The 13,168-nt window shown below is 41.1% G+C and overlaps 1 protein-coding gene across 1 annotated transcript in view; it reads left to right on the plus strand.

The window, feature by feature from the left end:
- The window catches only part of mpped1 (metallophosphoesterase domain containing 1), a 100,882-nt gene that overhangs the window by 70,340 nt on the left and 17,374 nt on the right, over positions 1-13,168 (plus strand). The window contains exon 5 of the mRNA XM_086268448.1: positions 9,959-10,074. Coding sequence (XP_086124574.1) covers positions 9,959-10,074 — 116 coding nt within the window. The remainder of the gene's footprint in view (positions 1-9,958; positions 10,075-13,168) is intronic.

Below are 13,168 nucleotides of genomic sequence, written 5' to 3' on the forward strand. Positions count from 1 at the left end.
GGACTTGCGTGTGTGCTGCTCGTGATTAAACATCAAAGTCTGTCCACGACTGGGGGAATCGAATAGCGTGCGTCCACAGTGGTTTTGAGTCACGATAAATAATTAACGTGAAGAACTGTCTCTTTGCGCCATATAAAACAACTTGTTCCCCCTCTGTGTCGCTCGGCGTCCCGCTGGGCTGAGTGGGCCGAGCAAGTCAAACTCTTGCATGCTTGGCGTGTACCACCACAGGCTATGTGAACACTGAAGCACATGTGCAGATTTTGCCTCTGCGCACATGCCTGCTTATGTCCACGAGTGTCGCCATGTCTGTTGAGTTAAAACTGACTGAGTCAAATTAGCTTAAATAAGCACTGCTAATCCCATTGTGTGGGAGGAGAGAGGGGATGGTGAGTGAAAGCAGGCCTGGTGGAGCCTCTGCTTTTCGAAACACACAATACTGAATCTGTACTCAAGAAAATTAGATTCTTTTTCTAAATATTCGATTGTGTTTTGCTGCCTTCTTTGATTTCTTGACTTTGCTTTGTATTATCTTGTCTCTATCACTATTGTTGTCATTCTAGTCGTTTAAGACTTACGTTTTAATATTACGTTTCAGTCTAATACAGTGTAAAGACAGACGTATCATTATTTTCCTGGTCCAGTGAGAAGAAAGCTTGCTTCAGCTTCATAAAGGCGTTGTTTGATGGTTGGAACGGAAATACTTAACTGGCCTGCGCAAAGTCCTGACTGATGTCTCATCAAACACCAAGATCAGTATCTAACCCAACAATTGCTCTCTGGGATGAGTGGGAAAAATTTTATAGGTGTGGAAAACTTTCCCAGAAGAGTGGATGCTGTTACAGCTGCAAAGGGAAAATCAATTTAGAACGGGATGTCATAAAGGTTCCTGTGAATGTGTCCTTTTGTCTATGTCGTTAAAAGCTTCGGTTACAAATGTGTGCAGGAATTCCTGGATTGCTCTGCAAAGCGTTTCCAGACATGTTGGAATGGCCTGTAATTCCTTATGCTAGCGGTCACACGTTATAATAATTTTGCGTGTTGATCAATACCGCAGCCTTGTAGATGTAATAACTCACTCGGAGCTTTTGAGTTGGCTGTTCGATGTGGCAGGCTCGTCAAAAAATAATGAAATCCATAACAGACGTTTCTAATAGGTTTAACTTTTTCATGGCAGTGTTCGCTCTGGCACGCAGCCGTCTCTCTCCTACAAATTGCATTCCCACACAGCTTAACTGAAGCACCGATTTTGAAGGGAACATTAAAGCCACCGGATTATGTTTTCTATCAACCTAATAAATACAGTTAGTTAATATATTTGGCACACTGCAGTTTTGCATATTATTGACCATATCTGTAACATGTTCACTGACATTTTTTTCTATTCTAGCATAATGTTGCCGATCCTGCAGTGCAGTATCTAGTTGTCAGGACACTGTCCATTGTACTAAAGTGCCTGGAGTGCACCCTTAATTACTGCCACTGGAGGGGATAAACATATTTAGGCAAATGTATGGCACGATCTGGTTCTGGTTCCTTTGTAAGCTTCTGGCCCTTTTACATAGTGTGTCTTTGTCGTGGCAGATGGCTGCCACTACCTGAACCGGGAAGTTTTTCCTTCCCACTGTTGCCAAATGTTTGCTCGTAGGGGGTCATCTAATCGTTGGGCCTTCCCTGTATTATTGTAGGGTCTTTGCCTTACGATGTAAAGTGACTCGAAGTCACTGGTGTTGTGATCTGGAGCTGTAAAGATAAAATTCAACTGAACTTAATTGACCTTTGTGCTAAACATTCTTTAAAATCACCATTATGGTTTTGTTCTTATGATGCAGTTGTATTTGTCATTAAATCCCGGTGGGTTTGTGCCTTCTCAAAATTAAATCTTTCAGGGACCCTCGTCATTAAGGTACTGAACTTTTAACACACTAATATTTCTGCAGTTAGCCTTACTGCGCACTGAGGGACTGTCAGTAAGAGAAGGGATTCATTCTTGAACACAGAAGCAGGGTCATTACTGTTTCTTCATTATCTAATAAGCTGATAGGTAAATAAAGCACATGTAGCCTCACCATGTCCATGGCAGAGCCAAATGGAGTGTTCACAATAAGTTGCCCAACAGGTTTGGGGTGGCTGTAGTTCAGGAGGTAGAGCAGGTCACCTACTGATCAGTAGGTTGGTGGTTCAAACACTGGCTCCTCCAGTCTGCACGTGAAGTCTGCATGTCACGTATCCTTGGGCAAGATACTAATCCCAAGTTGCTCTGCGATGCATCCATTGGAGTGTGAATGTAGTTAGAAAGCACTACGTGTAAAGAAAGTGCTTGTGAGAATGGGTGAATGTGGCATGTTGCATACAGTGCTTTGGAGAGTAGAGAAGCGCTATATAAGAATCAGTGCATTTAGTTTGTGGATTTAAATACGACATGTCAGAAGACCACATGGTCTGCAAACATGACCTAAACTGGAGTGTTTAATTTTTGGGGCAAATATATATGTCTTATTTGATTGATTGATTGATTGATTGATCGAATGCTTTATTGGCCATATGCAGGTTGCCCCGCAGAGGAATAGGACCCCCCGACTTACACACACAACAAAGACATCACATGGGAATACAGTCGGAGATCGGCAGCGTTGCAGAGAAAACACAGAAAAATTACACAACAATGGGAAAAAGTACAAGAGGAAAAAAAGAGACCTCTTCTCAGGCTGGGCACCTATGGGAGAACAGCATGAGAACAGGAAACAAAAAAAAAACTCCTCACAAAAAAAAAAAAACTGTCAGAGAAAAAAAATTGAAAGTATTACTAACCGCATCTTGTTCTCTGTCCATATTTACAATAATAACGATCAGCTTTTTCATGACAGTCTTACTTTTATCCAACCTTAGTTTTTAGAACTACTCTAGGTATTATTAGCTAAGCTAACATTAGCTACTAACCTACTGTTAGCTACTCTCTTAGTGGTGTAAGGTGACAGTATGTGACAGTTAATAACTACAAAAGACATGGTCCTAAATATAACTAAAGGAATAAAAAAAGGTTTTACTTACCTTGCAGTTCTACAGCAGTAGCTATAATATGGGTTTGATTTTAAATGTATTGGTATAATCCACTGATTTATGCAAGCATGGATCTAGGAGGCAAACAAAAAGGAGGCAAACAAAAAGGAGGCAAACAGTGGCTAAAGTTAGCAGTTGGCACCCAACTCCTTCTTTGTCTTTATCCAGGGACAAAATGGAAAGTAGGAATCCGGCTGTTTGTTATTATTATTATTATTATTTATGCTTATTACACAGAACCTACCACAGGTAACTGAGGGGTAATATCTTGGAAATTACCACATTATTACATTCTTGTTTTTTCCTTGTTACCCTACTATTACCACTTTATTACCAAGCTCTATTTCCACATTGTTACCCCCAGTTTTGGGGCCCTTATTATGCAATTACATAAATTTCAGCATAATATTACTCAATTGTAACCACTGTTGCTTCCATGATATTAGTTGGCAATTGCATAAATTGCATAAATGGTAACTTAGAGATTACCACCTTATTACCCTCTTGTTTCCCCCTTGTTATCTTACTATTACCACTTTATTACCGAGCTGTAGCAGAAAGTGCTACCGGAAGTTGAAGTTAGGATTCACACAGGGCCACCAAACTTGGACAACAGGGCATTGGAAAAATATTGCTTGTTCTTCTGAGCCTTGATTTCTGCTGCAACATTTAGATGATAAGGTCAGAACCACCCTGGATTGTCTCAGCAGTCCAGGCTGCTGCTGGTGGTGTAATGCTGTGGGGGATATTATCTTGGCACACTCTGAGCCCCTCAGTACCAGCTGAGCATTGTTTAAATGCCACAGTCTATCTAGTCAAAAGTAAGAGATGTTGTAGTCAACAAAGATTTGACAGTGTCTTCTAACTAATCAAACTGTATATTGCATTTTAAAAATTTTGTATTAATACATTTTTGTTGCATCCAGCAGTCATTAGGAGTAAAAACTGAGTTACATCAATGCCATATGCAAGAAGTACTTTGTGTGGTGCAGCCAGTGTTAATTTACCTGCAGGTGGTCTCACCTGCCAGATGATTTAGTAGAGACTTTGCAATCAACCTCTGCGAGAGCTGTTAAGTCTCATGGGATCATGTGCGCCCCTCTGCTCACTTCTTCCCCAGCAAGGTTTGCAAGCACAGGCAAACAGATAGATGTCAAGCAGAGGTGGTTTGAAATAAAATCACAATTTTACAGGCATGAATGCATTTACAAGTATGGAGAAACCTGTGTGTGTGTGTGTGTGTGTGTGCGTGCGTGTGTGTGTATGTGTGTGCGTGTGTGTATGTGTGTGTGTGTGTGTGTGTGTGTGTATGTGTGTGTGTGTGTGTATGTGTGTGCGTGTGTGTATGTGTGTGTGTATGTGTGTGTGTGTGTGTGTGTGTGCGTGTGTGTGTGCGTGTGTGTGTGTGTGTGCGTGTGTGTATGTGTGTGTGTGTGTGTGTGTGTGTGTGTGTGTGTGTGTGTGTGTGTGTGTGTGTGTGTGTGCGCGCACCGCTGTGGCCCAACCCAACCTGCCTGCAAGGCTGTTATTAGGGTTGTTAAGTCGTGAGTAGTTAATTAAATCTAGCAGAGGTGATCACAGTTGGGTGTTTTCACTGTGTCGGTGCATGTAATGATTAGCACAGGGCCTGTGTTAAACATTAGGATGGACCTCGTTATATTAATCTTCTGTAGTTCTTACTTCCTCTTTGTATACTTTAAAAACACAGCGCTTACTTCAACATCCCTTTTTTCATCTTTTGCTTTTCAACACTTCCATTGTGACTAGTGTTCATGTGTTTTTAGCACTTTTTTCTACCATCACACCTGGATTTGTTTTTTCACCTGAGTGTTACTACGTAGTAGCATTTTGATACACTAAGTGAGAAATATTAATTTGATATTTATAGAGGGTTATGACAGTTCCATTCAGCCGATGTTATAACATTTGCTCCTTTCCATATTCCACAGTCATAGTGTCAGAGGTTTAGCTCTGTTACTAACTGCTTGGCTAACATTGGTGTACGACAGTTGAAAGGAACAAGCACAATGAGGGCTTTAATGAAGCAAGTGAGCTTTCCGATCATTACATCTGTAAAGATATTTGCATCAGAGCTGCCCCAGCACTTAAGAAAATGTACAATGAATGACAAATGTAAGGATGTATAGGAGTATCAGGGGGCAGTTGTAGACCAGCAAGCCTCCAGGCGTGTGATACACCGGCAGTTACTGTTGCTCTGTAACTGTTAAAAATCTAAATATGCAAATGTCTTTGGCCAGATCACAATAATCATAACCAACCTGGCAAGGGCCAGCTTTTGATACTTAAAAATGCGCTGACCTTTGGCCAGATTTCTGTCTTAAATTAAAGTTGGATGTACAGTCCTACTTCCTCCTGACCTGTCTCCAAACCCTGTTTCTCTCTCTTCCCTGCTGGACCTCAGAATAACTCCGCTGCTGATGTGCTTTTCAAAAATTCCCTCTCAACGTGGCCTCACAGAGAGCAGACTGCTCTCCTGGCAGCAGGTCGTTTCCCTCGCTAACGAGGTGAGTGAGGAGGAGAAATGAGGAGAGAGAGACACACATTCACAGAGAGATGGAGTAATATGTCAAGAGGAGAAAGAGGAGAGGAGGAGAAATGGGCACAGATACGTGATGAGATGAAGAAGAGAGAGAATGAGGTAGAAGAGGCATTCAATGATTCGTGGACTCGCTCGGGTGATATCTGAGGCCCCTCTGTTATACAGACATGCACAAATATATACACTGACAGTGTTAAACACATGCATGAAAACCCAAGTGAAAATAGGTCTGCAAAAATGCATTCAAGTTTGACTTTTCCTCTTGTCCTTAGGAGAGGTGAAGCCAGTAGCTCTGAACGTTTGTGTGAGTGTGAGAAATGAAAGTAACGGTTTCATGGCTGTTGTGTTTTTCCCCCCGCGCAGCCCGAAGAGGCGCCTGGGGACTGAGTTCTGTAGCACAAACATCTGTTTTCTCCTCTTTTTTCTCTTGTAAAAGCCATAACAAACAGCAGCCCAGCACGTCAACAGAATCTTTAATACGCTCCCCCTACGCCCGCACGCCTGATTCTACTCCTGTAACTTAACACAAATCACCTGTATCATTGTAATCTCTTACCTGATAAAAAACATCACTTTGCAGCAGGGATATGATCAGTGGAATTACATTTAGTTATTCCCGGGTTTGCTCAGCAAACACAGGAGTGGTTCTCTCCTAGAAAGAAGATACGGTCAGTTCCTCGCGGGAGATAATCTCTTTTTAGTAACTGTGACGCCTACAATCGGCACGGACACGTTTTCCTGGCACCGTGGACACTATGAGGAGGTTTGCTGGTAAAATGAGATATAACTGTTTGAAAGAGAGTGACACCTTCCCATACAGAATGATTGATGGTACCAAATTAAAACAAGCTCCAGTGCTTTAGCAAAGGTACTATAATCCTTCGTTGACAAAATGATAGACTAGACCATCAGTGTTTTAGGGACTTTATGACGAATTTGAGATAATGATTTTTTCTTCCTTTGGAAATTTTGCAGCCTTTTGAAAATCTTGTTATAAGTTTTTATTCCACCAAACTATGTTTCAAAAAGTTCTGACAGGTGCTCAGTGATCAATCATCAGTTCCTTCTGCTTTCTTTAAAACGTCATACGAGCCCGAAGATGCAGAAAACTAGAAATGATATATTCTTCTAACCATATTGCAAAGCATAGTGTCAGTTTCAGCATTAATTCTTTTCCTTACAGTTAAAAAAAATAAGTAGAAAACTGACTAAATTCCACACCAAGTTACAACAGTTGATGGCATAATCACATGGCTTTCATCCAGAGGAGACTTTGCCTTCATCTTCATCAGGGCAGTCACGGAAGTCTAAAGACCTGCTGGGTTTCAGGCAGAAAGATCAATTGCTAAAATGCTAACGACACCATTTAACCCCCATGCATTTCACTGTTGCTTAGTGCACTATACTGTGCTGCAACAAAAGTCTCCATGCTAACAGAATTCTAGAGTTGCCCTTATTTATTTGGATGAAGCATTTTTTCTGCAAACACTGACCAACTACCCACTTAGCACCAGTGAAAATTTGACGAGTGTCCTGCAAATCAGAAATGGAGAATGTAGACTTTTAAAGTAAAAATGTGCACCTTTTGGAAGATGCTGCATTCAGCAGTGAGGCACAGCGTTGGTGCCCTAGTGCAACAACACTAGTAGGGCACACTTGGCTATGGTCTCACATGATACCCTGCACTAAAATCTGTGCACAGTGCATTGAAATGTGATGCTCAAACAGTGTTTCTCCTTAACTATGGTGGCAAAATGGAAGAAAAACTAATGATGCATCTAAACTTAAGCTTTCACTCCATCACAGAGACAGAAACAACAGATCCAGGTGTAACAATGAAATAAAACACAACCTTCTGAGCAATGACGCCGTCTCATTCTTTGCCTTTGAATCAAGGGAGCAGGTGGTTGGTTGACACGGGTCCTGAAACTCGTTCCATCTGTTTGCTTCTCATCCACACACATTTACTCTGTCTGGCTTCCACTGACACTCCAGTGCATACCTCCACCTCTCGTGGCTCTCATCAGCTTCCTACTCTCACTACAGCCTCTCTACAGTCTGCAAACACCATAAAATGTACTTTATTTTAATAAAACAAGCAAAATGGTTGGTTTGAGCGTTTATGTGTCAATCCAAGCATCTCACCACTTGTTATCAGTGTCTTCATGAATTTTTCTCTTTGCTTATCTATCGCTGTTAAGCTGAATCAGCACGTGCTGGTCATTAACACAAGGGTTTCTTTCGTCTTCTCCTTTACTCGCTCTTTATCCCTCACAGAGAGAATCCGCAGCATCAATCGTATAGCTGAGCTCATCTGTTTTCATTGAGACATCTATGTTAAGATCAACATGAATATTAAATTCCACAGGCTCCATTAATATGCTAAGGCCAGTCCAAGTGTTTTAATATTCACCATGTAAATTATTGAGCTTGTGTTCATGGGCAGTGTTGGATCATTCGTCAGAAATGTTTAGTCTCTGATCTTGAAGAAGTAATGGAATTTTAATCGCACGCACTCAAGCTGAAACAGGAGGTGATTTTCCATGATGCACTGTCGCATCTGCTTGACCAGCCGTCCCCGCATTGTTGACCTCCAAGCTGCCATTTTTAGCTTTATTAATTAGAGGGAAAGGTGGAAAACATTCATTGTGACAGATATTTCTTCCTATCTTCAGTCCTGTCTTTCTGTCTTTGAAGTTCCTAACCATGTAAGACACCCGCCCACACACATCGGCACACACCGGAAATTATTCCGAAAAATCCTCATCTGATGTTTCACTGAGCACAGACGTGTCGGCAGTGGCCGCAGCGATAAAGTTGGTGTTTTGAGTGACTGCACTCAGCAATTTATAAAAAGTTGGTTGCATGGCAGCAGCCGAGGACGTTGTCGCCTGCGGTTGCACACATGTACACAAGCGTGCAGCGTGTTGTCGAGGAAGATGGATCGGAGTACAGATTGTAAGTGACATGTTAATTTCTTCTGCATCACTCACGGCCAAGGCGTCCGCTATCAAAGTAAAGGGACACGAGCCCCAGCCATCAAGGCTTTCCTCTTCTTTTTTCCCTTGTCTTCTCATCCTGGTGCATTCCAGGCTTGATTGTGCGCAAGGAGATGTTTAATATATCTTTCTACTCACCCATCTCCCTCAAAACCATTTGATTTATCCCTTTGCTCTACATCCTATTACTGCTTTCATGTCCCGAAGGTCAAACTGCATGTTTAGCGACTGAAAGCAAGCATGGTCGGGCATCGCAATTACAAGGTTACACGTATCAGAGCATCATTAAACATTGTTAAGGAATAATGGGTCAGCATCGCGTGTCAACTTTGATGATCTCCATACATTTTCGTGAGATATTCTTAAAGTTGCAGACAGCTTCCAGAGGTCGGGCCACAAATGTGCTACCAGTGCCAAAAGTTACATAGATCAGAAAAACTCCACGTAGACCGTCATCACGAAGAAGCTTCAACACAACAGATTTCACAAGTTTACTGTATATGTTGTTTTGCAATATAACTCCCTCTCATTTTGTAGCACTTAGTTGTTCAACATGCTCTTTATCCACGATGCAGAAACAGTTTGGTCATGTTACTAAAAATGTGTTTTCTTTTGCAGTTTTTAAAATCTTGCTTTGATGTGTTTTCCTCTTTATTAGTGTTCATCTCTGACTATAAAGCAGATATTAAATGATAGAAATGAGCTCTGCTCAAATAACGCAGGGTGTTTCACCATGATTAGTTCTTCATGTGTGATTTGCATGCACTGAGGAGTGGCAGATACAAAATACACATAAATAAAATACAGCGGTCATACAGACAGGTGAAACAAAGGAAATGCAGTGCTGTGAGGTGCTTATGTACTGGACAGCAGCTCCGCTTTATTTTCTGGGTCCTTTAAATTAAACTGTGAGAATGAATTCTACAACAAACGATCAGCCAGCAGATTATTGAGGTCAGGGTAATGGTAAATGGACTTGTTCTTAGCGCTTTTCTAGTCCTTTTGAGCAATCAAAGCACTTCACACAACCTCAGTCAAGGTTGTGTGAAGTCACACAACCTTGACTCATACTCCGATGGATATCTTCCCCAAGGATATTTGGCATGTAGACTGGAGCAGCCAGGGATCGAACTCATCGATTTTATCATGTAGAATTTAGACTGACCGAGTTCTGATTTACACCCGGTAATAAAAAGAAAGGTCCTGTGTTTAGTGCAATGCTCAACTCCAGTGTTCAGTGTTGTTAATGTAAAACTGGAGAACTAGAAGGTTTGCGACACCTGTTGGATGCTGTAAGACAAAGCATGATGTCTCTGTTTTCTCTTGTGTGTGTATGCAGGCAACCCTGGTACTACGGCTGGGGCTTCAACCTGCCGCGAGGTCAAGCTCTGCTGGATAAGTGGAACCAGATCCCAGACAACACAGACATTCTGGTCACACACTGCCCTCCACTGGGTGAGACACATATTACAACTGACACACACACACACACACATGTGCATAGATATTCAATTTGAAACACTGTTACTGACATACATTTTTAGTTGCAATTATTTGGTAGTGGAATCATTTTTTTTTGTCAAATTTACATGTTTCAGATCATCAAATACATTTTTACATCTTATAGATATTTTACATCTATAAGGATAACACAGGTACAATATGAAGTTATTAAATGATGACTGTGAAAAGCTGCTGCATAGCCCAAGTGCCCTTGAGCATCAGTTTAAGGACTGATGGCCTGGCGTTCTCCGTCTGAATTTCCCTGGTAGAAGTTATGCAAGCACAATTCAGAGTTTCACCAATTACAGCAAGTCGTCGATGCAGCCCCAGACCACCATCATCACCACCTTGTTTTGGGTTTGTTGTACTTTTTGTCTCGTCAGTCAACCTGTTAGGATACTTGTTCATGTTGCAGCAGTGCAGCACGGGCAGCAAGAGTGAGCTACGTGAATGTCTATAGGAAGTTTATATTCAAGACATAAAGACAAGGTGTGAGTGTTTATGTCTGTTTTGTGTCTGCCGTACAGATCAAATTCATCTTCAGTGACTACAAGTCAAAGGTTCAAATCCACACTTGTTTACATTCAGTTATCTTGTAGCTTAACTGTTACTTTTTTCTTTTGTTGCTTGTGTAAATTAAAGGTTCAGTTTAATACAGTACATGTTTAAATCCTCATTGCAGTCGATCTGGCTTGTGTAAATAGACATGGACACTAGAGTAAATCCAGCAGAAAACATATTTTAATTAGCCGAAGTTAACCTGTCTACTTCATTTGAGCAGCCCTCCCTTAAATACATATGCAACGAGGAGAGAGGTGCACTCAGAACACTGAGACAAAGCACACACAGATGGTTCGATAAATACACCACATGTGTTTGGAACAGAATGCGTCACATCTGTGCGTGGAGAGACTCGCAAAAACTCACCTAATCTTTTATTTATTTTTCCATTTATTGTTAACTTTCAGTTCAAAAGAGAGGAGGAACCAAACACGGCATAATCTCGGCTTGTTGGAAGGAGAAAAACTGAGCTTTGCTGTGTGAAATTTCATAAATTAGGGAGGCCAAGAAAACATGAGGAGGAGGCTGAGAGAGATAGCATGGAACCAGAAAAACATACAAAAATTTGAAATTTAGGTGGAAAACACAACTGATGACTGAAATCGTGGAGAACAAGACTAGACTATGTCATCATGTCAGTTCAGAGGCCACGCCCTTTGTAAGCCAGCCCATATGGAAAAGAAATAGAAAAAACTTGCATCAGATTTGGCTTGCTTCATATAGTGAATCATAGAAGGCTTCTATGATTCACTCATGAAAGTGGCCACTTTCTCATTACTTTCATATATTGTTCCAGTAAGTATCCAAAACATACAAGTTTCATTATATAATTTTTCAAGGGATCTTATATCTGTTTTCACTCTTGTATGCTTTTCATACAAGTTTCACACAAGACAGATACAAACTTTATAAGATTTATATATATCTTTTCCGTATGGGAGGGGCCGTTTCATGGAGCAACATGTTTTGTTTACAGGGGCGGAGCCATAAGCATCTATCTATCTGTGCTTTTTACTTGATGTTGATACGATCGTCTCAGACTGAAAGAAGGCTAGGTAAACTGACTGACTAAGCTACATACTTTCAGCCTCCACAGATCTATTTTGCGCATGTGTTTGTGCTGCATTGGTTATAGATTTGTAGATGTGGAGCGGCAGGTTTCTGCCCGCTTTCTCCGATTATTCTGGTCAGCTCAGATCACTCACACTTACAAACCTTCTATTATTATTGATTAAAAAGTATTTACTATATTAGCTATTACTCAGTAATTTCAAAAGATATTAGAGGTCACAATAAATCTATACACAGAATATTGGCACGGTAACTAAAATTTAAATTTAAATTAAAAAAAAAAGAAGAAAAATAAACCAATAATAGAAAATAATAAACAAAGTTCGGGGCTTCTGAACTACACTACAAGTATGAGTTACTGTCCAAGCCCAACTCTGTGTCCTGAAGCTGATATTTCTGAAAAAAAAGTTGGCGACACACACGTGGATGCTATGAAGCTGTATGTATCAAAAAGCAGCAAACAAAACTTCAGCTTCTGGTGACATGTTGACAAATCAGGCTGCATTTACTGACGAGTCTATTTATGAGCCTCTCGTTCAGCTCCATCAGAATAAAAACACAGCAGTGCCCTTTGTTGTTTGGGGGTTTTTGCATTGAGAAACTGAAATGGACTCAGTCTCAGTGCTCTTGTGTCAGACCTCAGCTGCCTGTAAGTGTTCACAGAGCAGTTGAAGCAGACATCATTGCACACAGTCACAGTTATTTTGGGCGTGCTGCAGTCTGCAGCCACTGTTTTCCATAATGTGACTATGACATTACAGGAAGGCCTGTGTGCCTCTGACAAATCAAACTCATACAGTGTATTTGAAGCTGAAATGTGGAACAAGTCGGGTATTAAGATTAAGAAAGCTAACTGTGCTTTTTTCTTTTTTTCATAAACGAGCAGCTTTGAGCTTTTCTGTGAGCAGCGAGAAAGCGTGTCACATGCTCGACGCATGAAATTTGACCGCGGTAGTTCTTGTAGAGACACTACAGAAAACCATACAGTCTGTATATGCAGACATTTATCCACAGCTTTTGTAGACGTGCACACACGCACAGCTTGAGCATGCTCTGTCAATGGTTCATTTACCTTTCAAATGAAAGAGTGGTGGAAAGGGCCCCGATGAATCATTGTTGGATTGAGTGGATGCATAAAAGGTGAAAGTAATCACAGCGATGACTCACACAGATCAGTCAGCTCATCTTGCGCTGCCTGAGAGCACACTTTACCTGTACAGGAGATCATTAGCCTTCTTAGTAATCACTTTTCAGCTCATACACACTTGTTTTCATCCTCTTACACACCAGTGTTGCAGCAGTCTGAATAAACACAGATGCTAGCTCACAAGCTGACTGACATCCTGTGCAAGCATCACAAATATGGCTAAACACACACTCCTTTCTCTCCTGCACACACACTTTCACACCTCAT

This window comes from Aulonocara sp. 'chitande type north' Nkhata Bay, linkage group LG17 (genome assembly GCF_057382095.1).
Source record: "Aulonocara sp. 'chitande type north' Nkhata Bay isolate Kocher_YH1m ecotype deep benthic linkage group LG17, A_spYH_male_GT1.1, whole genome shotgun sequence".
In the NCBI taxonomy this organism is placed as follows: domain Eukaryota; kingdom Metazoa; phylum Chordata; class Actinopteri; order Cichliformes; family Cichlidae; genus Aulonocara; species Aulonocara sp. 'chitande type north' Nkhata Bay.